The 25,123-nt window shown below is 38.8% G+C and overlaps 5 protein-coding genes across 8 annotated transcripts in view; 3 read left to right on the forward strand and 2 right to left on the reverse strand.

The window, feature by feature from the left end:
• Positions 1-821: 821 nt before the first annotated feature.
• LOC134816312 (peroxisomal ATPase PEX6-like) lies at positions 822-3,555 on the forward strand. Its single transcript, XM_063825111.1, has 2 exons — positions 822-1,653; positions 1,991-3,555. The coding sequence occupies exons 1-2, from the start codon at positions 867-869 to the stop codon at positions 3,349-3,351; spliced, it is 2,148 nt and encodes a 715-aa protein (XP_063681181.1). The 5' UTR covers positions 822-866; the 3' UTR covers positions 3,352-3,555.
• Positions 3,556-4,172: 617 nt separating this feature from the next.
• Positions 4,173-5,874, reverse strand: LOC134816325 (uncharacterized). The gene is made up of 4 exons (XM_063825123.1): positions 5,522-5,874; positions 5,272-5,386; positions 4,658-5,028; positions 4,173-4,377 (listed from the first exon to the last, which is right to left on the reverse strand). The coding sequence occupies exons 1-4, from the start codon at positions 5,829-5,831 to the stop codon at positions 4,229-4,231; spliced, it is 945 nt and encodes a 314-aa protein (XP_063681193.1). The 5' UTR covers positions 5,832-5,874; the 3' UTR covers positions 4,173-4,228.
• A 158-nt stretch (positions 5,875-6,032) lies between these two features.
• LOC134816306 (mediator of RNA polymerase II transcription subunit 24-like) overlaps positions 6,033-25,123 on the forward strand; it is a 30,976-nt gene continuing 11,885 nt past the window's right edge. Inside the window, exons 1-11 of one of the 4 annotated variants that reach the window (XR_010160396.1) lie at positions 6,033-6,230; positions 6,458-6,581; positions 6,760-6,837; positions 7,068-7,174; positions 7,922-8,083; positions 9,415-10,556; positions 10,760-10,888; positions 11,077-11,199; positions 11,405-11,500; positions 12,484-12,592; positions 13,430-13,518. Coding sequence is in view for 2 of the 4 variants with exons in the window: in XM_063825097.1 (XP_063681167.1) it covers positions 6,107-6,230; positions 6,458-6,581; positions 6,760-6,837; positions 7,068-7,174; positions 7,922-8,083; positions 9,415-10,556; positions 10,760-10,888; positions 11,077-11,199; positions 11,405-11,500; positions 12,484-12,592; positions 13,430-13,516 (2,281 nt within the window). In the remaining 2 variants the exon portion in view is untranslated. The remainder of the gene's footprint in view (positions 6,231-6,457; positions 6,582-6,759; positions 6,838-7,067; positions 7,175-7,921; positions 8,084-9,414; positions 10,557-10,759; positions 10,889-11,076; positions 11,200-11,404; positions 11,501-12,483; positions 12,593-13,429; positions 13,519-25,123) is intronic. The other 3 variants (XR_010160397.1, XM_063825097.1, XM_063825099.1) reach the window with 3 other exon arrangements.
• Positions 18,008-19,589, forward strand: LOC134816804 (ZP domain-containing protein-like). The gene is made up of 2 exons (XM_063825798.1): positions 18,008-18,435; positions 18,627-19,589. The coding sequence occupies exons 1-2, from the start codon at positions 18,008-18,010 to the stop codon at positions 19,477-19,479; spliced, it is 1,281 nt and encodes a 426-aa protein (XP_063681868.1). The 3' UTR covers positions 19,480-19,589.
• Positions 21,334-23,224, reverse strand: LOC134816326 (uncharacterized). The gene is made up of 4 exons (XM_063825124.1): positions 23,006-23,224; positions 22,271-22,403; positions 22,014-22,152; positions 21,334-21,908 (listed from the first exon to the last, which is right to left on the reverse strand). Exons 1-4 carry the CDS (start codon positions 23,171-23,173, stop codon positions 21,419-21,421), a joined length of 930 nt encoding a protein of 309 aa, XP_063681194.1. The 5' UTR covers positions 23,174-23,224; the 3' UTR covers positions 21,334-21,418.

Consider the following 25,123-nt stretch of genomic DNA (forward strand, 5'->3'; position numbering starts at 1 on the left):
CTATAAATGTGAGCTAACAGATTGTGATTTTACCTCTTTCTATAGAAGGAGTCTGCAAGAGCACGAGAGGAAAAAACATGGAATATTTGTAATGCCACGGATTCAATAATTTATTAATTTCTTTATATGTTATAACGTTTGCATTTGTTTAGGTGTTCAAGTTTATGTGTTCATTTACCGACTGTAAGTTTAACGTTTCAAAGATTATACAACAACTTGATTTGGGACCATTTTCGAGATAAATTTTAGTTTCCTTAACCTTAAGGGGCTGCAGCCTGAACCCTGTTATTAAACGAACATTTTATAATTTAAATTTTTTAAATCAAATGTTTTGGTTCAATCTGGTCCAAAAAAAAAAGCACTTGTTGGATGTCATTATTGGTAAATGTATTATTTTTAGTTTTTACCGCAGTAATCATGAATAAATGAATTATGTAAATCAATAATCCTTTCAAGAATAATTTGAGATCCCTTAAAAAGTTAAGAATTTATTTTTATTGGCACGCTTTCCACTTTCTTTGACTTTCAAGTAGCATGAGTTATTTAAAACATTAAATTGAGTAAATTAAGATTTCTTACATTTTCTTCATCAAGTATATCATTATAACTTTATAATGACGAATTGGAGCATATTTTCATTGATTGATAAATTTGAATACTTCAATTGTTTTTCTTGTTGAGATTTTATACAACAAGGTTAAAAGTACTTAGAAAGTATGATTACAGCTGTACTTTTAAGGCAGATGCTATTTCAACCAATTATCGAGTAATCTTTGACAGCACGGTATCATCTGAATTTTTCGTTTGATCGAACTAACATTTTTATTTCAGGTAATGGCTTTCGAGCACTGTAAAACTCGTGACAGATGACTAAAACTTGCCAAAGTGACACTTCGATTCGCTCCTACTTCATGATAGATCCTTCCACCCATATAACAGTCACTCCACCAGCGTTGAAGCAAAAACAGAAAGTTTTAGTGGAAATAGACAAATATGCGGAGTATTCCTATAACTTAACTCATATCGAAGCATCCCGTCACTTGATCGCTCTCCGGAGTAAATCCGGCTCTGTCCTCATCAGACAGCAAATAGACAGTCAAACGAAATCAGTAGTTTTGAATTCATGTGACCATTTCAATCTGTTTAATTCGAACGAGGCAACTGGAAAAAAGGCCAAGGTCGCAATACTATCCTCGCCACCTGTCCATGCTTCCTCTGTGACGATCAGTCTAGTTCGGTCCGGTAAACACGCTGTCACTAACTTCACCGAACATCTAAAAATATTTTTTGAAAGTCCCAAAATTTTACACTCAGGACACATATTTTGCGTGAAGATCCCAGTAAGCACACCTGCAAACATTCCATTGACTGCGTGGTTAAAACACACTGCTTCCAACAAAAACTTTATCCAGCCTTCCTATTCAGTTTGTTTCAAAGTCATTTCGGCCGTGGAAGGCGAAAAGAAGTTGTCGGAATTTTTCTACATCAGCTCTGGGAAAACTACTCTTTTTGAAATCTCCAACGTTCACGAGAATATTCCAACGTTTGTTCCGCATCAGAGAGTTGACTTGTATTACTCATCAGAGATTGAAGTTTTGAAGAGTCAGCTTAAAAGGGATATTTTCGTCCCAATAGTTCTTCCTGGTGAAAAAGGTATGGTTTATATTATTATTTGTATAATACATACATTACCATCGGGATTCGATTTAGGGTTTCTATTTTTTTCTTTCGGTTTCTTCTGATTTTGATTAGATTCTTCACTGTTCCTACAGGCTAAACCTTAACTCTTTTTAGAACACGGTATGAAGCTTAATGTTTGAAGCAAATACCCAAAATCTTAAATTAGCTCCTATATTATATTTATTTAGTTATCGGTACATCCTATCGAATTTTCAACCGACACTGTACTTTTGAAATAACCTTTAATTAGAATTAGAATTATAATCAAATTGTAAGGTATATGTTGGATTTAACACCCACTCTCCCTCAGGAAGCTGCAAGTCGGAGGTAGTACATAATCTTGCCGGACATCTCGGAGTTGGCCTGTACCACGTTCCAGGTGTCAACTTTTGTGGGGAGGCTCCAGGAGCTCTGGAGAACAAATACTCCACCCTCTCAGATAACATTGCCTTATCTCTACCGTGTCTTGTTTACCTGGATAATTTAGAGCTGCTGGGTAAAACCCGTGACGGAAGTTCTGTTGACCCGAGGGTTGTGCTGGCACTCGGCCAACTGTTCGAACGGGTTCGGAGACTATGGCAGGAAGGAAAAGTGTATGTTATTGGTGGTTGTTGTGAGACTAGCAGTGTCGCTATGCAGATTAGACACCTTTTCGATTCATGCGTTGTGTTGCCTTCTCCTAAAGTCGAGAAATTATACAGCTTTTTGAGCAGACACGTTAACATCGACAAAAGCCCAGTACTTGAAAAAGATGTGAAACGGAAACTTACGAAAATGTCTCTTAGAAAGACTCTTAAGTTTATCGACGAACTTCAGATGCAGCTTGGTTTAGGTCTCAACGATAACGAAACTGTTACTCCGGATAAATGTAGAAACGTTCTCCAAAATATGAGACTGGCAGAACCAACTGAGACCTCTGGAGTTCCGGACACAAAATGGGAGGACATTGGAGGAATTGATCACGTGAGAAGAGAAATCGAGGAAACGATAGAGATTCCTCTCAAGTATGCTGAGCTGTTTGGACCGGGAATTAGAAGGTCTGGTCTACTTTTGTATGGTAAGCCTGGATGTGGTAAAACCATGGTGGCTCGAGCCATTGCTAGTCAGTGTAATCTTAGCTTCATCAGCATTCAAGGACCTGAGCTACTGAACAGTTTCGTTGGACAAAGCGAAGACAATGTTAGGAAAATTTTCGAAAACGCCCGAAATGTAGCCCCTACTGTTTTGTTTTTCGATGAAATCGACGCTATAGCTCCAAAACGCTCAGGAGGTGTCATTGACAGAGTGCTAGCCCAGCTCCTTTCAGAAATGGACGGTATTCAATCTAGTAGCAATGTCTTTATAATCGCTGCTACAAACAGACCCGAACTGCTTGACCCAGCTCTCCTGCGTCCGGGACGTCTCGATAAAAGGGTCGAGGTGTCTGTTGGTGCAGATGTGGAGTCAAGAGTTCAAGTATTCCAGGCTCTGTCTAGGAACCTTAAACAGTCAGATAAGGTAGATTTTAAAACAGTGAGTGAGATCAGCGGTCCACTGAGTGGAGCTGAATGTTATGGGGTTCTGTTGGAGGCGTGCTATAATGCTATTCAGAGGTGCATTCAGTCTGGGGAAAAGGAGTTCCTCATTAACTTGAATGATTTAATCTCTTCAGTGCATTCCCGTGGCAGGTGATACATTTTGTAGGTTAAAATGGGGCAATTTTATTTGTTGATTTAGATGTTAGTACTTTTCTGAAGAAAGTGTAATTGTTTTAATATGTTGAAGTAATGTTTATGTGTCATGATATATGTTTTAGAAATGATCAATTTTAAACAATTGTTTTTCTAATGAAAAGCTCAAATAGCGTTGTCACTTTTGAACTTTTAATTTATGCTATTAATGTTTCATTTTTTATATAATTTAATAAACCCCTGTAAATTCAACATCTAGAAGTATTACTAAAATATGGACATTGGGAATTGGGATATTTCGTAAGAAAATGCTGTTAGAAACAGACATTAGACACTCCTCAAGCTAACTCATAAACTTGTCAGCAATTGATATTTAAAAATTCGTAAAAGTTATTATTTTGACCGAGTCAGACATGCACCTGATATATGAAGAGAATAATTTAAGGGTCACATTCTGATCAGTGCGTGTTTCATTGTAATTGATATATAACTCAGCTTTCTATAATAGATAATATGTAATAGTAGCCCTACTAAATTGCTCCATTAGTTTCCGCATACTAGAACACAGATTCTACAAAATGCAAATTCGAGCCTTGAAGGGTTTATCATTCATATTGTCTGGGTTCTGTGCAGTTTTTTTCTGACTTTAATCTTCTGTTAAATCTCATTCTGCTTTATTATTGTCCATGATACAAGATGATATGATATACGATGCTTAAGTTTCCGGAAACATTAATATAACATAATTAATATAATGTCAATACTAAATAATCTGAGCACACTATATTAAATCTATTTGCGAGTTTTGGAATCTCCGATCTTTGGATAGTATAATAATATCAGTAACAAGTTTGTTTGTGGGGGCCAGTTACTTTTCATCAATAGCAAGTTTGTTGGTGGGGGCTTGCTGCCCTTCGTATTTCCGGAATTTCCTCATCCTCGCCCTCACTTTCGGAAATTTCTCGAAGCACTTCTTCTCGTTTTAAACGTCTTCTCAGTGCTTTTGATAGATGTGTCGCTGGTTTTGCTGGAAATTTTTAATTAATTGGCTATGTTCTTATGTTCACTGCTACTGACTACTGAGTATAGCTCAGTTATATAATAAGTTGTTCATAAAACAAAAAAATTCATCAAAAAACTGTCATTTTAGGAGAATTTTCATCCTATTTTATAATGTTAAATTACATACCTACAGCTTACCAGTTTTTAAAATTTTCAAATCAAAAAATTTAAAATCCAATTATGGAACATAACTTGTATTGGTGAATTTTGTATATTTTAATGGTTTAAAAACAACTTTAAAGTACCTGGCAGATACTCCTTTATCTTAAGCTCTGGGTGTTCCTTGTAGATAACATGCATCAGCTCCGCAAAATCTGTCCTATCATTGAAGGGTCTATCCATCACTGGCTTGCAGATTCCAGCCAACTTCAGTTCAATATCTGAGATTTTCAAGTTGGGATTGAGGTTTGGAGATGCAAGGCAGTGTGCTATTTTCAGTGCTGCCCAGGCGTCCAGCGCAGCGTACTTCATCTGTTCTGGTGACAGCACTTTGCAGTTCCAGTCACCTGCTCGTAGGTCTAAACTTTTGTCCATGCTGATGTTCAGGAGTGTTTCTGACAAGGCCCCCAATCCTTGTCTGGGTCTCCAGCTTCTTCTTTCTTCCAACATGTTAAACCTGCCGTGTTTCAGTTAAATCTTTAAATTACTGCCGAAACTGATCAATTTACGGAATATTTAGCGGAAGAAAATTACAAAACCCCTCAAACCTAATGATAAATACTATAGCTATCATGAGTAACGTGCGTCACAGCTCTTTATTATATATAACAAGTACGATATTCCAAACGGTTCCTGACTCCTGTGATTGTAGGAAGTAGGCACCTGTACCTAATGCCTATAATGTACCTATCATATTTACCTGGGGTTGAACTGTTTCTTGCTTTGGAGCTCCCTCTCGTGCTCTTGAATCTTCTTCCAAAAATATTCCTGGTACGGCTTGCTGTGGTTCATCAGTTTCCGTAGATCAACTTTACCTGTAGAGATTTTCAGTTAGGGCGTTTCATGAGTCTTCTTGTCATACAAATTATATCACTGTTCCGTTAATAAGTTGATAGGCATTACATTTTAAGATTTACAAGACGTAACCTATTAAATAATATTGACCTTACCTTCTAGAGGCATTTTGAAATCCGTCATCATCTTTTCCCCGTCTCTCGATATACTGACCCCAAACTTGATGACGGACGAGTCCTGCAGGAACCTCTCCAAGCACTCGGTAATAACCATCTGTTTCACTCTGATCAACAACACAGTCTCCAGAGTAGCTATCTGAATTAGTGATATCTTCTTTTTCTTGATCCACTCACAGTCGAACCCCACAAACTTCGCTCCACCCAATTTAGTCTTGATTAGATCGTCACATGTGATCGCGTCTTCGATTACAAAAGTTTCAAATTTGGGCGAGGTTTCCTCCGTCATATTAAGAGCATACTATTAGGAACAAACGGCTTGAAAAACTGTAAACTGAGAAAAGCTGGTGAGAGTTTCACTGTCAGCTTTTTGATGTGATATCATGTGGCAGGTCTTCATGTGATCTTGCAGTGAACATCGTGTCCTGTTTGACTGTCGGTCTACAAAACCACTGGTTAGTGGTTATCTGACCAATTACCATATTTAATGACCATTTAATTGTTTAATTACTGATCTAAACACTATGACGTACCCTACGAACTAACAGCAACCTCACAGTTATTATGGTGGAGACAGTAGAGGAGAGCCGCACAGTACTGACAGCATGGAAGGAGAGGTGGAGTGACGAACAGTGGCTGTGTGAACTCATTGATAACAGGCACAAACACGACCCTATTAAACTCTCTAGTTAGTAGTTTTATTACACTGCAACTGGTTATTAGAACTATTACACTGCAACTGGTTATTAGAACTATTACACTGCAACTGGTTATTAGAAATATTTAGCCTGGGCAGGAATTGAACTTCATAGATAGATTTGATAACCTTTTATTTTGGCCCTCCAATCAATGAGGTAAGGTATAAGATCGCTTAAGTCCGCGTCGGTCATATTTCTAAATATTATTAACTTTCAGATGTTGTTTTGGAACTGTTATCTGTTGGCAAGAAGCCAAATCTGCAACTGTTACATTATCTTGACCTCGCTATCGCGTGTCAAGCTGTACCTTTGTGTGCTTTTATCAGAGCAGTTCATGGCAGGTTAGAACATGTTGATATAATGCAAATGTGACTGCCACTCAAAAATCTTGATCTTGTTGTATCGCTATCTGGTTAAATTCCACAATTAATGTCACATTGTTTTGGGTGCGTTATTTTAATAAAAACCGCAATGTTGTCATTATATCATCAAGCTGCAATTGTATTTATGATGACGAAGTTTCAGGGCTAAGAGCGGATCATTAGATATCATCAACAGCTTAGTTACAACCGTTTCCAATCACATGGCAAATCTAAGGTACATTTTGTTAATAATAGGTGATTTATTACACTTTTTATATTTGAATTAATACATATTTTTTAAAATGTATCATAAGTTAACACAAAACCTTATGCATCTAATGTTTAAAAATATTTCAGCTGCCCAATGAATAGTTCATGACGTGTTAAGCTCGGACAAAGGATTTTATATTATTAGTAGCATATTCACATATCCCACTAAACTTTGAATAACATGTGCGTTTTCAGAGATGAAGTAGACCAAGAAGACCCAGCCAAGTTACCCACTTCTCTTCTAGCTCTTGTAGAATGGCTGGTGTACGTTCAAGTTAACGCCATCAAGCAGCTTTCTTTCGGTATGTTATAATTGTGTCTTCAAACATTTGCATTATATATTTGTACCATAGAGTACTGGGCATCTCTAAGCAGATTGAATTGTTGTTGGGCGAAATGTCATCTCGAAATATACTCTTACCCAATCGGAAGCATGAGATGGGCCTAGTCTAGTATGACAATTCAGCAGAAAGGGTCTTCACAAAGTTAGTGCAGTAATGCGCGGAAAATATTTTTGTGTAGATTTGCATCGTAAACTAGCAATAAATGCGCGCTCTGCACATTTCAAGCACGATTCGTATTTGCCTCGCTCTTCGTCTTTATCAGATAGATGTTTATTATGATGGAGTAGTGGACACAAATCACAATATAGCCTAGAGGCCTGTACTCATGCCTGAGTTTCATTCACTCCAAAATCACACGAGCTTTCTAAAAATAGCCACGTTTGCGAAATAACTCAGCTTACGCAACGTTATTAGTGCGATATTGTTTTCTGTTACAAGTGTCAGCTGTCTCGTACCTCATTAAGTATTGCTTCGACTTTGAGGAGTTGACTACTACCAACATAGCGACCTTTAACCAGCGTCAACCGACAATCAATCAGATTAGTAAATCTATGTCTAAATATACACTCCATTTCTCCATTAGAGGTTTATTAGATGTAGCCGCAAATATTGGGTTCGCCCTACTGTGCCAAGTTCGTCACCGTTGTTGGTTGTTGGTTGTTTTCTAACTAATTTAATCAATTTAACGCCAAACTCACTCTTCAGGCACGGAGGAAGAATGTTTGTCACTTTTCCGAGGATGCACATCTATAATACAATCAATATCCGAGGATATACTGCTCTCCTCGCTGGCTCCTTTGTGGGGCGCTGGGAGATGGCAAAACCTTACTTCTGCTACTCAAAACATTCACATTCCCCTTGATGCTTGTGAGTTATCTTTTTGTGCCTAATTTTCGGAACTCCCGGACCTATGTGGCAAGCATGCTCCCTGAAAAAAAATTGTTCCCCCTACTCTTGCCGAAGGCAAAAATATCGTAGGGAATAAGTAATCGGGTTTGGATATATGAGGTGGCCCGACGGTCCTACAAAAGTCTGCTCCTTCGCAATATAGACCACTCCCCTATGCTATAATTATGTGTATAAAAGGAGTCTATTTTGCGCGCGCGACGCCAGTTATGTGTTATTAATTACAGGCACAGCAACCAGTTTTTGGTGCTTGACGACTGTTACACAGGTTTCCATCGGGTTAAAATTCACTCTAATTCATTATTATAGCATATTAGTCATCTGAGCGGATCAATCATCAATATACCTTACAAGACATATTTATGTGGATCATAATCAGCGGGGATCGAAATTATGGGGGAACGAAAATATGGGGATTTTTTTCAGAAATACAGTAATTCAGTACGAAACTTCAGAAATTCAGTATAGTACGAAAATATGGGGATTTTTTCCCATTTTTTCCAAAAATCCCTAAATTTCGTACCATATAAATATGTCTCGTAAAGTAAGTGTTATTTTGGTAAAACAAGCTTAATAAATTACCGAGTGATAAAATTCAGCAAGTCAAAACAAATTAAATTATGATATCAGCTGATAAACTCGTGGCTGATCATTTAACAGTTGATCGAAATTTAATGGTAAAAAGCGAAAACATAGGTAAGAAAAGATGTTACTTTACATTTACATTCAAGAAGCAACTAAGATCAAGATTGCGGTATGCTTTTAAAGAATCCTATATCAAATCAAAGGCTCGATAGTCGATGGTGCTGTAGATGTGTCGAGTAAGCATCAAAATGTATTAGTTTATGTTAGATACAAATAATAACTAAGATGAGACAGAATATTTTATTACAGTCAATAAAGTTGGCATACGATGCAATAATATGACGTGACATGATACGCATCGTTAACACGAAACAAAATTGCGCAAAATATGAAATGATCTATTACCAAACCACATACAGATCGACGGCGACACCTCAGATGTGCGGAGAATTTTTCAAGTTCTGCACGCCTAATATAATATAAACGATCATCACGTGCGCCAAACACCATTCTGGGATACAATAAAGTAGAACAATTACATTGTAGGCAGTAGGGAAATTTGATCGTGCGTGGTGTTACCGCGGAGAAATTCTTGTTGTATTTGGAACATCCATTAACTATTTTAACTTATCATTGAACTTTAGATAAAGAAATAAATGACGAGTTTGTTAAATGTATTACAACTTTCTGTTACTCATCTTTGCCAGGTTCTGAAGACGGTAAGAAAGCTTTGGCCTCCTCTGTCGTCTCCTTTGTACGGTATTTAGAGAAGATCCATCCACCTGCCTCCTCCCCCACCCTTAGCAACCACCTCTTCAACTTACCCTGCAAACTCCTCCTACACCTAGATATCCTGCACCACGGTTCTCTGTGCAGCGCCACCTACTTCACCAAAACAGCACTGCACTACCGGTGCTCCTTGCAGAAAGTGTGCATCGAGTGGGGCAAGGCACACCTGCAGGTCATGAACGAGAACAAGTGCACAAAACCAGCAACCATACTGGACGAGAAGAAGAAGAGTTGCAGGGAACTGGTCCTGGCGATGTTCCTCTACAAATACCCTAGAGTTGTTGCTGAGTTGTTCCCCAGTACGAAACAGAGTGAGGTTGTAATTACTCATCTCCTCCAACAGGACGTGTGTTGGGCTACTGTGTGTTCTACTCCAGAGTGGAACATTGCACTCCCCTTCTTACAGGCTGCTCTCAGACACAACCTCATCACTAACGCAACGTTTGAGAAACTGAAAGAGAGCAAGTCTTCAGAGCATACTTCCTCGGAGATCGTAAACGCGCTGCACAACGCAGAGCGCACGCTCGAGGAAGCGTGTGAACTGTTCAACACCACTACGTACACCGCCAACACTGCAAACCAAACCATATCCCTGCTGGAGGGAATGACTTGTAGCTCAGCTAATATAATCGAGATATTTGATCGGTTGTTCTACGTTGCAGCAGCTAAAGGAGAGCTGAAAGTTCTGGTAGCTCGGATATGTAACCTGATAGATAACACGTGTGATGGCAGCTCTACTGACCAGTTCGAGGAACAGAACAGAATCGCTCTGTTTGATATTTCCTGTCTTCTCCTTATCCGCTGCTGTATGATGTTCGGTTCTGAGGTTGTCCCAGAGTCGGCTCCGTTCTGCCGCTGGCTGGGAAGTCACGTGTGCGGGTTAAATAACCCCCTGCAGCCCCTCATGCCGCTCATTCATCCCGGACACCATGAGAATGTTAACATGTTGGTTAAGTTTTTCTCCTCTCCTGAGTGCAAACTTAACACCAACTCGCTGCAGAATGTTATCTCCGCTATACCTGATACTTTAAGCGATATAATTAACGGATTCAAAACTGAGGTCAGTATCTTGAGCTCGATTTATAAATCTTGTGAATTTGAAAACCACGTACTTTTCGGTGTTTTATTTTACTGTGGACAGATAAGAATAAAAGTCTCTTAACATGTCAGAATACATCTATATTATATAAGTTATTATTATTGCTGTAGCACTAGATATCAGTTCACCACAGACCGCCTCCAGTTGACAAATCCCTGTTTCAGATGATACAGCAGGACGTGTTCAACCAGCAAGCAATGATTTTAAGAGAGTACATGCTAGCTCCTTCCTTCATCGCAATTCACTGGCTCATAAACTTCAAGGATACGGCAATAGAGGATAACAGGCACATGGTTCGTTACTTTAATTTGATATCAGAGTCTGCTTATTTTTTAGACGTACAATGTGTATTATTAATTATTATCATCGTTTCAAACCAGGTCATTATGACTTCACTTCTTCTAATTGCTTCAATACTTACCTACCCATTTTTCGTTGTAAACTGATAATTTTACTCTAACCATGATATATATCCCGACAGACTATCATGATGAAACCTTTACTGAAGCCATTCCGCCCATCTGAAGCAGGGTATACACAGGTACTCCTCGGACAAAGGATAGAAATTCTACACAGATCAATTAACGCTTCTGTCAGTCTACAGGTAAATATAACAATTCTTTTAGAGATACCAATTTAATGATGTTTTTGCAAGTTTCGACAATGTGGTTCACGACACGGCACAAGAGTGCACCTGATCATCCCAAACTGTCACTGAATAAAGGGATCAGCAACCTCGTCTAATAGTTGTCAGATAGAGATTATAATGTTATTGAGTCTAATACTCACTATGATACCGGTATTCTCAGGACATGAAACTGAAGAAGTTGAACAAGAAACCCTTCTGGGTAAACCACGTGGAACGGCCAGTTAGTCAGGATTCCTTAGACAGTGTCTGGACTCAGGTTAGTGTTGTGTCGCAAGTGTCGCAAGTGTTTCTGTGCAATTATATTCTATGTGTAATATGTTATGATTGCGACCTAACCATATGATACAAAACTTACCGAACTTTTGTCGTTCAACAGCCAGATAAATTGTCTACAGCATCTATACTCTATACTTCTATATAATATGTGATAATATTGTTGACGTTTACTTTAACACGTGACTGTCCATCTAATTGGACGATGCTACAATGCAAGGTTAATCTCTGAGTGGTGTACCACCTCCCCGGCCACCAGGCACTTGTTACTGTACCCGACTATTGAACTGACATATGGTTAATGATTGTCAGCTGGTTAAAAGCTGCCGCCTAGACAATACTGTTAAGCAAGTCTATCTAAATTATCACGGTAGTGAATTAGTGGACCGAACGAGTTGACGTTATTTATGACAATGTTAGGCGTCAAAGTCCGTGAAGAACGTGTGATTATTTTGAAATGTCATCATACATGTCAAAGCGAATATTTTAGATACTTAAATGAAGAGTAGCGGGAGTTTTGTTAAAAGCAATAATTTTAAGAATTATTGCAGAATGTTATTCTAAATCTTTCTGAAACGTTTTTAAATTTTAAACAAACATAGTCAGCTGGACAACTTTACAAAGTAACAAAGAATTTTGTTAATTAACAAAGAATTATGTTAATTAACGAACAATTTTGTTTATTAACAGAGAAGTATGTTAATTAACGAACAATTTTGTTAATTAACAAAGAATTTTGTTAATTAACGAATGTAATTTTCATATTTAACGAAATATCGCAGATATTTAACATCTCAACTCGTACCATCCATTTTTAAACTCAGAAATATTCCAAATAGTTCTAAACAACTCTTCTTCTTCTTCTTAAAACAAAAGAGGCTAATAAATATATTGATTAACAGTCGGTTAACAAATTAACATTTTATTAATTAACCAATGATTGGTTTATAATTATTATAAAATCAGGTACGTAGCAGTGCAACTCTGGACAAGCTGGCTCAACTGTTCTTGTCAGATAACGTTCCAGATGTAGTCTATACTGCTGCAGTACAAACTCTCAGTCTCAAACTTTCAGGTATGGACCTCGGGGACTGGGAGGGGAGGGGAGGGGAGGGGGTGTTGAGGGGCTGGGAGGGGGAGGGGAGGGGGGTTGAGGGGCTGGGAGTCAGCAGCTGGACGGTGTATTTTGTGGGATATACTTTTATTCCAACTCGTGGCACACGTTTGCTGTGACACGTGACAGCTCATTACTAATCAAAGGGACTGACCGGATTACTGCCACGCGTCAATACAAATAATTGTTACCGACGTAATGAAACATCATGTTCTCATCTGATTAAATTAGCATACATTTCTGAATGTTGCTAAAGAAAGTTTATTTTACTAATTTAAATTCTGAATTTGAAAAATGTTGTTTTTGACTCTCAAACCTTTGAAACGCTAGCCTCCAAATAATCCCAACGGATCCAAGCCTGAAGGCCATGCAACTCATTTCTGATGAAAAAAAAAGATATTTTCGAGCTAAAAACAAAGATCGAAAACAACTCGATACGACCTGACGGCTGACAGCCCTTGCATCAGGGTTAATATTACAAATTACATAATAACATAAGTTAATGTACATGCATATTGCATATTATGTCTGATATTTAGCACCTCCTGTACAGATCAGTACTCAAAGTCCACCGTATAACATACTGTTTCTTTCTCGCTAATGAACGCATCCATTGTGCACTCGGTCGGGGTTTCAATCATCATTACCACCATTTGATACCCGTGGTGGACTTGCGGGGTTTCTGGTGCCGCAATGTCCACTGATGACGTGCTTTCGTCTCCTGATGACGTCATTTCGTCCTCTGATGAAGTAAGTTCTATCATTTCCTCTTCTGTTATAATGATTTCCTTCTCGCAGATGATATCAGACATGCTATTTTCTCAAGCGCTGCCGTTCTTCAGACTGATCCTAGATATGTTCCCTGGTTGCTTCAGCACACTGTCCAGGTCAGCTAATTAATTAGTAATTATTTAATCGTGGTGATTTATCATGTTTAGTAATAATTGTTAACGTATTCATTATAATTATGTAAGTTACAAATATCCGACAAAGAGAACTGACGACGAAAACACAAAGTGGCTCACTGGTGCCGCAAACTTAAATATATTAAACAATTGTAACCACTTTACTTGCTTATAGCCAATAGCCATGTTATAGTTATCGAGACAAGGCGCCCAATTGAAAGTAAAAAAGCAACGTTTCTTTCAAGTTTCATAGCTAAAAGTCTGGAAGAAAATGAGTTAGTAAGTTGTTGTAGACTTGTGCATTAACTACTTGACAACGGTACACTTTATACATTAAAGAACTAAGTGACTTTGTAACAAGACTTCTATGACAAAGCCACTAACAGCAAAAATCTTAATGAAAACAATTTTCTTCTGTATATATTATTTGTATTATATGTAATACTTGTAGCTCATTTTTACGATTTCCAAGTATCACGCAGGACCATTACTTTTTTAATACATTGCCATTCTAAAAACTTTTAAACTTAATCTTCTGATGACAGCTCTAGGATAAAGTTTGAAAATGAAATTTTATTTAAACGTACGAATATTGCGTCTACTAGACCGGGGCTATTTTATGATGATTTCACGGCTTATTTGTCTTTACATTATACTTGTATAATTAACACTTTTGTTGTTGGCGACTATGCTTTTAGTTTAGTAAATAAATAATACTGAAGAATTTTTAACGCATTAGCTTTACACATTCCGGTACTTCAAAGATGTAAACAAACAATTACGGATCGATTTCACGATGATAACTAAAAAGACATAACGACTCAGTCTTCATCTTTATCAGCATCTAATAGACATTTTGTAACGTTAAATTTTATTTTTAAATGAGTTTTTGATTTATTGATTGATTGATTGATTGATTAAGGAGCACTGTTAAGCACTAACTAACATGTTTAATTACAATCAATTCAAAGATATATGAAATATACATATATTTGAGATCACTATCAGAAAGTCAAAATAGTTTTTATCTCTGATATTTGTTTTAAACAGTAACAAAGGGTCTGAAACAATGCACACAAATATTTTATCAACATGGGCATCAAAACAAACAAGAATCAACCAAACAAGAATAAGCCTTCCTAACTACAACCCTGTCAAAGTGAGCTCTTGATCACGCACATCAAAAAGTGAACAAGATGATATGGAGGGTGACGGTAGGGCAGAATAGCATGCGTCACCAGACAGACCGAAATATCTGCAACATATTATTATACCACATATTATGCACATATCATTATAAGATATTAAAAAACTTTACAAAACACGACACACAGTAATTGCTCACTCTCTAGGGCGCTTACGGCTGGTAACCCTGGTATAGGCGCACTGTGATGTAGAATCATGAGATTGGGACGGTTAAGAGTGGAATTTTTGTACATTTTCAGGTGTGGTTCTGGGATTGTGTTTCCGATTGGTCGGTGGTACTTTTTGTTTTATGCGCGTGATACTTGATAGGTGGTCATACATTTTGCTCTCATGTGTTTCTCGGAACTGAATTTGTCGAAAATATTAACAAATATAATTTAGACAACTAGCACAATATATCAAGGGATATAATGCTGATCAATTTTAATGAACGCTGGTTTACACTACACGACAGAATTACGTCGGCTTATACCCTGTTACATAATTAGCATGGTCGAGACTATTAAGAGTCAGAATCTGGTATTAAAGTGTTAACGAGGGATGGTAAGTAGCAGGGCCTAGAGGGGTGGAGCAACTTTCTCTTGGCACTGTGCCAAGTTAGCACGTGACAGTGATAAACCAACCAGCTCACAGTTTTGATAATTCAAATCCCAGTATCGCCGTCACGTGTCAAAACAATCTTGTGCATTTTCCCGCTATTTCCTCCGTCTATAGAGCGTATCACATAGAACTCTCCCTAGAAGTCTGATAAACTGGAAATAAGGGGCATGCATGCGCGTCAACCAAACACGTCACTGTTCACAAGTTGTAAGGTAGCAACATATGGCTCAAAGTGGCAACATATGGATCAAGGTGGCAGCATATGGATCAAGGTGGCAACATATGGATCAAGGTGGCAACATATGGATCAAGGTGGCAACATATGGCTCAAAGTGGCAACATATGGATCAAGGTGGCACCATATGGATCAAGGTGGCAACATATGGCTCAAGTTGGCAACATATGGATCAAGGTGGCAACATATGGCTCAAAGTGGCAACATATGGATCAAGGTGGCAGCATATGGATCAAGGTGGCAACATATGGATCAAGGTGGCAACATATGGATCAAGGTGGCAACATATGGCTCAAAGTGGCAACATATGGATCAAGGTGGCAGCATATGGATCAAAGTGGCAACATATGGATCAAGGTGGCAACATATGGATCAAGGTGGCAACATATGGCTCAAAGTGGCAACTTATGGATCAAGGTGGCAACATATGGATCAAGGTGGCAACATATGGATCAAGGTGGCAAAATATGGCTTGAGGTGGCAACATATGGATCTAAGTGGCAACATATGGCTCAAAGTGTCAACACATGGATCAAGGTGGCAACATATGGCTCAAAGTGGCAACATATGGCTCAAGGTGGCAACATATGGATCAAGGTGGCAACATATGGCTGTCGTATTGGTTCAGTGAGGTTAACCCTTTGAATGTACTGATTATGTATGAATACTGATGAAGTGCAAAAGCAAATGTTAGACCGTTCTTGCCATTTTCATGAAAGTCTGGTAAGATATTGAAAAGAATGTGTTGTCGGACTATATTACCCTGTAGAAAGCTATTGGAAATGCTTATAGTTATAATACGAGTTACAAGATGTTCTACATTATACAGAGCACTAAAATCTACAATAGCAACTGTTATGTGGAGTTATTAATGGAGCACACATAGTTAGAATATCACATATTCCTGCAGGTAAGATATGCGCTGTCGAACGAAGTTTTAAAATGTCCGAATACCAACTTTGTACTCGAATGAATGCAGCAATCTTAGTCTGCCTACGATAGTTATTTCTAATTGCAGCCTGATCTAATTATAAACTTCGAGTCCTGTTTTTACTATATTTTATTCGATTAACTGTGCTAACTGCTATCACCTTGACGTATACTGTTGGGTCGAATACCTGAGTTATTTACACAGCAAGTGCGGACCGTTTTCAGTTCTTTTAAAATAGACCGCTATATAGGGCCACTATGTTGATTGTAGGGTCGCTAAGTAGAGTCGCTAAGTAGAGTCGCTAAGTAGAGTCACTGAGTAGAGTCACTGAGTAGAGTCGCTAAGTAGAGTCGCTAAGTAGAGTCGCTAAGTAGAGTCGCTAAGTAGAGTAGCTAAGTAGATCTAGAGTCACTAAGTAGAGTCACTGAGTAGAGTCGCTAAGTAGAGTCGCTAAGTAGAGTCGCTAAGTAGAGTCACTGAGTAGAGTCACTGAGTAGAGTCACTGAGTAGAGTCGCTAAGTAGAGTCGCTAAGTAGAGTCGCTAAGTAGAGTCACTGAGTAGAGTCACTGAGTAGAGTCGCTAAGTAGAGTCGCTAAGTAGAGTCGCTAAGTAGAGTCGCTAAATAGAGTCGCTAAGAAGAGTCGCTAAGTAGAGTCACTAAGTAGAGTCGCTAAGTAGAGTCACTGAGTAGAGTCACTGAGTAGAGTCGCTAAGTAGAGTCACTAAGTAGAGTTGCTAAGTAGAGTCGCTAAGTAGAGTCGCTAAGTAGAGTCGCTAAGTAGAGTCACTAAGTAGAGTCACTGAGTAGAGTCACTGAGTAGAGTCGCTAAGTAGAGTTGCTAAGTAGAGTCACTAAGTAGAGTCACTAAGTAGAGTTGCTAAGTAGAGTTGCTAAGTAGAGCCGCTAGGTAGTCATTGAGTTGGGCCGTTTAGTAAAGTCGCTAAATCAGTAAATAGATGAGTGGTCATAGATAAGAATCCCGTAGGTGGAGTCCCCCAGCATAGCAAACCTGTGTTAAATTTGTTAATTTTAAAAATCCTATAGAATGAACAATTAAAATAACGTCAATGCTAAATTGTAAGCTAAACAATTATATAAGCATAATCTTTAGATTCCAGCCGCTGTTTGATAAGTGTGTCAGAAAGAACTCCTAAATGAGATCATTCCTTTCTTCAGACCCCCCAGCTGCATTCTCCCCTGTCTTACCTTCTTTTATTCAGGGTTTGTTAAACTAATTAGCGAGACGGCCAGGTTGAATGAGACACGTGATAATTGGGCTAGAATAATGGAAACTCAATATTAATGAACCTCCAGTAGCAAAATTATTGAAAATTTTTATCCTCAGCAGATGGCTAGAAACCTTGACATCTGCAACATACAAAAATTGTAACAAATTTCTCGCAAAATCTAGAAACGTATTTAAATACCCCTGCTCTCGGCTCATTATTTATCAAAGAACTTTACAATAAGCAGTTAATTCGGAGACTTTTCCAGACCATGATGCTGGAGATCCTACTGCTAGCCCTGGTAGCAAGTGTCTACCCAGTAGCTATAGAGCGGTCCACTATGGAGGCAGATGGGAACTGGAAATTAGTTTGGCCCAGGGTTGATGAGAGGGATTTCGTGCAGTCTTCAGGTTCCCTTAATCGAGATCTGAACGCCTTTACCATCTCTCTTTGGGTCAAAGATCTTAAAGGTGACACTCACTCTGGTTACCTTTACTATACGAACTCGAAAAACGCTTTTCTTCTTGGCCTGTACCGATACAGAGGCAACCTTTATCTACAGTTTGGTGGTGTGACTACTCATTGTGCTAGCTGCATAAGTTACGATTCTACTTGGAAGCATATCGTCGTGACTTGGTCTGGAAATGGAGCTTCAAACGGCATGGGAACATTCTGGGTGAACGGAGAGAAAATTCACGGGTTTTCGAATTTCAAAAAAAGCTATGTCCTCCCCAGTCATCAAGGCCCAATATATCTAGGTACATTAGGTCCCTCAGAGCCTGCCTACAAGTTTAAAGGAGAGTTGGCGTACGTGAACATGTACGCTGTCAACATCTCCACAACAGAGCAAGTCATGCAACTATCCGGAACGTCTACAGATGACCCTTCAGCCATCAGGCTCTGGTTCAGGAGTTCGACATCTACACTGCTTCCTACATAGACCTGGACTGCCTTGCTACCAACATGACTGTGTACTTGACTCGCACTGCTTTCCCCCATCTCATTCCAGGGAGGATGGGACTGACAGATAGGGAGTGCGGAGCACAGTTTAGCGAGACTCATGTCTATATCACCACAAATTTGGACGAGTGTGGAACTAAGATAACATACACCAACAACACCGCTCAATACAGCAACTACATTGTTCCTGACATATTCTGGAGTCCTGCCAACTCTTCAATTGACACTCCGCACGCAGTCATCAATCGAGGAACACTGCTCGTGCAGGACACCTCTATGAACTTCCACTGTACCTACCCTCTCCTGTCTCACGACACCATCCCTGCGTACGCTGTCAAGACCTCTAACTTCGACATTGACGGAACAGGACGAAGAGAGATAGAGTTCAAGATAGAGCTGTACCACGACGCCAACTACACGAACCAGTTCAAGAAGCACGAATACCCCCTCAGAGTGGACACCGGAGAGAGAGTGTACGTTAGGGCGGTAGTGCACGGTGACAACTCCAGGATGGCTGTCTGGGTGGACAGATGTGTGGGCACTCCTAACCCCGACCCTGAGGCAGTAACTAAGCACAACCTCATCGTGAACGGATGTCCCAGCGACGAAACGGTACAGTACCACAACTCTACAGTGGAGGTGGACCAGCGGTTCAGCTTCGAGTCCTTCAGGTTCAACTCCGTACCTTCTGCAGTGGTATATCTCCACTGCTTCATTGATGTGTGCAGGGTTGACAACTTGGAATCTAGATGCAGCAAGGGCCTGGATCTTTGTCCTCAGTAGACTTAGCGGACCGAAAATTAACAATTTGTGGTACTGCGCGGGCTGCTAGTAGATGTAGCGGACCGAAAAGTAACAATTTGTGGTACTGCGCGGGCTGATAGTAGACGTAGTGGACCGAAAAGTAACAATTTGTGGTACTGCGCGCCGCGCGGGCTGCTAGTAGACGTAGTGGACCGAAAAGTAACAATTTGTGGTACTGCGCGGGCTGCTAGTAGATGTAGCGGACCGAAAAGTAACAATTTGTGGTACTGCGCGGGCTGCTAGTAGATGTAGCGGACCGAAAAGTAACAATTTGTGGTACTGCGCGGGCTGATAGTAGACGTAGTGGACCGAAAAGTAACAATTTGTGGTACTGCGCGGGCTGCTAGTAGACGTAGTGGACCAAAAAGTAACAATTTGTGGTACTGCGCGGGCTGCTAGTAGACGTAGTGGACCGAAAAGTAACAATTTGTGGTACTGCGCGGGCTGCTAGTAGATGTAGTGGACCGAAAAGTAACAATTTGTGGTACTGCGTGGGCTGCTAGTAGACGTAGTGGACCGAAAAGTAACAATTTGTGGTACTGCGCGGGCTGCTAGTAGATGTAGCGGACCGAAAAGTAACAATTTGTGGTACTGCGCGGGCTGATAGTAGACGTAGTGGACCGAAAAGTAACAATTTGTGGTACTGCGCGCCGCGCGGGCTGCTAGTAGACGTAGTGGACCGAAAAGTAACAATTGGGGGGGGGGGGGGGGGCCAACCATATTAAAGTATATTAAAGTATATCCCCGGGTCAAAATCGGAAAAAATCCTACATTTTAATATACTTTAATATACCTACAATTAGTAGATTAGAAGATAAGCCAATTACTGGTCCCCTGAACTCATACTTCATATATTTTGGCTCATAAATTGGTCAAGTATCTATATCTTTGAACAAGACTAACTTTACATGAAAGGTAAATCTAATCTATACATTAAATAAAACAACATTTTTCACATAATTTTTTATAATGTAGGTATATTAAAGTATATTAAAGTATATTAAAGTATATCCCGGGTCAAAATTGGGAAAAAAACCTACATTTTAATATACTTTAATATACCTACAATTAGTAGATTAGAAGATAAGCCAGTTGCTAGTCCCCTGAACTCTCAATTCATATATTTTGGCTCATAAATTGGTCTAGTATATGGTAAGTAATATGGATTCAATATTTTAATGGAGAAAATGTAGGTATATTAAAGTATATTAAAGTACATTAAAGTATATTAAAGTATATTAAAGTATATTAAAGTATATTAAAGTATATTAAAGTATATTAAAGTATATCCCCGGGTCAAAATTGGAAAAAATCCTACATTTTAATATACTTTAATATGGTTGGCCCCCCCCCCCCAACAATTTGTGGTACTGCGCGGGCTGCTAGTAGATGTAGTGGACCGAAAAGTAACAATTTGTGGTACTGCGTGGGCTGCTAGTAGATGTAGTGGACGGAAAAGTAACAATTGGTGGTAATGCGCGGGCTGCTAGAAGTAGAAGTAAGAAGCGGAACTTTTTAAATCTTACTGATGTAGAAGTTTACTGATTAACATGCTTATATTCATATTTTGGAAACAAAGTTTTTGTCGGAAAATTTTATTTTATTGCAGATTTCTTTCTATGGAAAATTGGAACCATAATCTAAGGGAACTATATTTATGTGTAATAGTTAATAAATGAAAGTTCTTAACAAGGGATAGTTAAAAACAACGCCCAAGTCTAATCTTTCCCTAAAACAGATAACTAAATATTAAAACTTCATTGTAATTTCTGCCAATATCTCTTGCCATAAGCTAAATATACGGAGATAATACAGATCAAAAATATTATTCATATAAAGGTTTCTTTTACAAAAATCATGCACAATCAGCGAGAATATAATAGTATTTTAATAATTCTCTGAAATCATCTTTTTATTATTAGTCACTGGGATAATACTTCTGTATCCAGGTTGCCATGGCACTGCCAAGTTTGGGCCCGTAAAATTCAGTATCATCTCTGATCCACTGGGGGAACTCAATCTGAACGCAGTCTATCTCCCCTCCGTTCAATGAACCCCATTTTCTAGTGATGTAGCCTCCACGGAAGTATTTGCCTTCTGTTCCCATCTCTGGACGGGAATACTCGGGAGAGGGTACAACTCTAAACCCTTCGTCTTGCACCAGTTTTCCTAGACTGTTCTCTCCACGAACCAGATCATCAAATTGTATTCCACGTGCTGCTGCACGTGCAGCTAGTGCGCGCAGTGAGGATTCCTCCTCCGTAAAGTTGTCAGCGTTGAGGCGCGATCTCTGGATATTGTAACCTATCTCGGTCCAGTTGTCCGTAGCATGGGTCACATAACCATGGATGTCAAAGTGAACTGCTGGTCCTCGTGCGGCCAAAATGTTATGTACGCGTTTGATTATCCTGAGGTTGAATATTTAATGAAATATACAAATATAGGAAAACATGCATTTTAAGATCCTGAAAATAACCCTACCGAAAATTGGTAATTTTGTAGCAAACACTGACCCGTGGAAAGTATCGTAAGCGCGGTCAGACACAGAGTTGTACTGAGCAGCGTCGTCTTTAAATCTGTTCGGGTCCAGTTTTGATCTGTGTAGTCTACTGACCACCAGATGAGGTGTCTTCCCTGTTTTCTCTGATATTGCTGTGTGGATTTCATAACTTCAGATTGTAATTCATATATACTCCTATACTACACTGATCAGTTATGAATCTAAACAAAAAGCTGTGGTTGGGAAAATGAGAGACGGATTGAAGGTTACTTTTTCTCATCTGTTTAGCTAGGATAGAAGAATGTAGGTCGGAGTTTGTTACAGCGTTACATTTCCCCGTCACGCGCTCTCCAGGACAATCGTGTCTCCAGTTACACGTCTTCGTTACATTGTCATAACAACCCTGGGGATTGGATTGCTTAGAGGTTTGTTAAAACTAAAGACACATCCGTAAATTCTAATCTTTCAACCTTTTTTATGTGCTGAAGATCGTAGTGGAAAATGAAATTTTCAGGAAAGCAATTATTGATCGCATACAATATACATTTTATTGTTAATACCTTAAGAACGACACATTAAGTTTAAATTGATACTTTCAACACTACTATTAACTATATAACAAATAATGTGAGGGCTTATGTCACTGAAGATGACGCCTTGCAACATGTTTGACGATAGCCTGTAAATTGATAGTTTGATCTCAGTATTGACAACAATTCATCTAGCTTGATTGATTGAAAAATTCCTCTGCAAGTTTAAATTGAATACGATTAAATTAACCATGGTCAATGGTCATTGATCGGATAATTCAATAGCCAACTAAAATGTTGGTAGACCATGAATACCTTATTATAAATCCGTGTTCTTGATGAATTATTGAATCGGGGTTTACGTTTAATCAGGGCGAGGTAAGTCGGGATTTTACTATATCAGAAAACAGAAAAAGGGGAAATTCCATCTATTAACAAGTTTTTATTAGACATTTTAATGTAACATTCCACCCACCTGACGCCTGTCTGGTATTGAATCGAGTTTAATCCAACCATCATGAGGGGCAGTGAGGATGACATTAGTGTCTTGCGAGCCCGGATAATAGTCCACGAACTTGAAGTATTTGTCTCGTGAGGTACAACTGAGAGCAATAGCCGGTAGGAGGAGGAATATAAGTTTCATTACGCACAGAAAATACCAAATTGAACGGCAATAAGTAACATTGAATTATGCGTTGATCAGTGTTGGACAACCATTGCCAAACTGTGATTACGGCCAGGGGATCATATTTCAGGTTTCTAATTCAAAATTGTATTTCCATTTTTAATATAGGCGATTCAATCGAATGAGAATATTATGGTAGCTCAGATGAGATTACTCATAACAGTTGGATTATTCTGTTACATTAACAGGCGAATTTTCCAAACCGGCTCTACAGAGCTGTCCCTAATGAATGTTGAGGAACCGGGACTAAGACCGGAACCGGGATTTTTGAGTTACTTAAATTTAACTTTTTATAAAACAAGATACTTATTTTTAGGCCAGCGACGGTTAAGAAAGTGTATTTTCCGAAATCACGAATTTTCTTTTCTATTAAAACACTCAATGACACAGAATTATTTAGATTTTACTATTCTCAGTTTTTGAGAATGATCCCCTGCTGCCTGGCAACCAACTTTTTTGTTGAGTAGTTCCATCTCATGAGAATTATCTAAATTTTACAATTCTCAGTTCCTGAGAATGGTCCCTTGGTCCCAGCTGGCAATATTTGATTGGTTATTCAGCTTCCAGAAGCAATATTTCTGCCACGTTATCATAAATTGATCTTCTTAAGAATAAGGAGCAGTTCTCGTAACTGATAGAAGGATATAAAATGGAAGTGACTTCAAAACTTGACCAGATTTTTACACAATTGGTTATTGTGTAGTGCACGAGATAATCTGTCACATTATTGGTATTTAGTTGACATCATTAGTACTTTGTCCATGAATTTTCTTGTTTTGATCCTGCCGATATAAATAGGTCACCCAGTCAGTCATCTTAGAAACGCTCAGCCGTTTTAATTGAATGAATAATGTTCAATATTTAAGTACGTGTATTTGACATTCAAAATCAACTTTTGGCAATATCCAATACGAGGCTCAAAGATTCCACATTTCATAATGAATCATAAATTACTCCTTTATCGTATTCCAATTTAGAGGAATGAATGTTACGAAGAACACTTATTTCTATAAAATTTACGGTCAATCCCAGCTTTTAAGTATACCGATTCATAACGACGTTATAGTCTTCCGTAAGGGCTGCGATCACCTTTGGATAGCAGGTTGCTGAGGTTACATGCCTATTTTTTCACCATGGGAAATGTGTAGGAGACCACCTACTCCACAATGGCATCTAATACTACCACAAGCCATTCCCAATAACATGATTCATATTGCAATTTAAACTCTCAAAGGATCGCTTAGTATTAGAAACCATTTCATTAGAATTACAAATGCTCGAGAAATTTTTTTTTGTGTGAAATAAATTGAACAAAAACAATAGAGGCACGGATTTTAAAAATCCACGCCAACTGGCGGGAGCTCTGCCCACACTACGCGCCTCGTTGTGTGAATCCGGTTTTTTTGACCCACGCTATGTGGCCCGTCACCACATGGCGTAGTGTTGTGATTTATTTATTAACCATTTATCATTGTTAGGCATGTAGACAAATTTCCAGTTATCGCAAGAGTTGTCTCACTTGTTCAGAACATATTTGTCTACATCCCTCATCGTGGAAAAGTTTTTAAGCCCTCAGCGCTTGGACATCACCCTCACATATAAAGGTGACGAAGTTGCAGATACCTACCTGCACTGGAAACAGACTCTAGACAATTTTATTACTATTCTTGGTGAAAAAGCTAACACCGAAGAGACACAATATATGGTGCTTTGCAATTATGTGAGCCCCTCAATATATACAACTATCAAGGGTGAAACAAAGTTTTCGGAGGCAGTTAAGATCTTGAATGGTTTGTTTGTTAAAACAAAGAATACTAACTTTGCGAGATTTTGTTTATCTACACGGAGTCAAACTGAAGCTGAATCAGTTGATCAATTCGTCTTGGCGTTGCGGACACTGGCGAAACA

This window comes from Bolinopsis microptera, chromosome 6, assembly GCF_026151205.1.
Source record: "Bolinopsis microptera isolate Bmic1 chromosome 6, MBARI_Bmic_1.0, whole genome shotgun sequence".
Lineage (NCBI taxonomy): Eukaryota > Metazoa > Ctenophora > Tentaculata > Lobata > Bolinopsidae > Bolinopsis > Bolinopsis microptera.

What these genes read in the sequence shown, in the direction of transcription:
- LOC134816312 (XM_063825111.1), top strand. Translation starts at nt 867, where the DNA reads ATGACTAAAACTTGCCAAAGTGACACTTCGATTCGCTCCTACTTCATG. An exon ending in AGTTCTTCCTGGTGAAAAAG is followed by an intron (nt 1,654 to 1,990) that starts GTATGGTTTATA and finishes ACTCTCCCTCAG; the next exon opens with GAAGCTGCAAGTCGGAGGTA.
- LOC134816325 (XM_063825123.1), bottom strand. Translation starts at nt 5,831, where the DNA reads ATGACGGAGGAAACCTCGCCCAAATTTGAAACTTTTGTAATCGAAGAC. An exon ending in TTTCAAAATGCCTCTAGAAG is followed by an intron (nt 5,387 to 5,521) that starts GTAAGGTCAATA and finishes AAATCTCTACAG; the next exon opens with GTAAAGTTGATCTACGGAAA. An exon ending in GATAAAGGAGTATCTGCCAG is followed by an intron (nt 4,378 to 4,657) that starts GTACTTTAAAGT and finishes AAAAATTTCCAG; the next exon opens with CAAAACCAGCGACACATCTA.
- LOC134816804 (XM_063825798.1), top strand. Translation starts at nt 18,008, where the DNA reads ATGATGCTGGAGATCCTACTGCTAGCCCTGGTAGCAAGTGTCTACCCA. An exon ending in AACGGAGAGAAAATTCACGG is followed by an intron (nt 18,436 to 18,626) that starts GTTTTCGAATTT and finishes ATGACCCTTCAG; the next exon opens with CCATCAGGCTCTGGTTCAGG.
- LOC134816326 (XM_063825124.1), bottom strand. Translation starts at nt 23,173, where the DNA reads ATGAAACTTATATTCCTCCTCCTACCGGCTATTGCTCTCAGTTGTACC. An exon ending in CAATACCAGACAGGCGTCAG is followed by an intron (nt 22,404 to 23,005) that starts GTGGGTGGAATG and finishes TCCAATCCCCAG; the next exon opens with GGTTGTTATGACAATGTAAC. An exon ending in GCTTACGATACTTTCCACGG is followed by an intron (nt 21,909 to 22,013) that starts GTCAGTGTTTGC and finishes ATTCAACCTCAG; the next exon opens with GATAATCAAACGCGTACATA.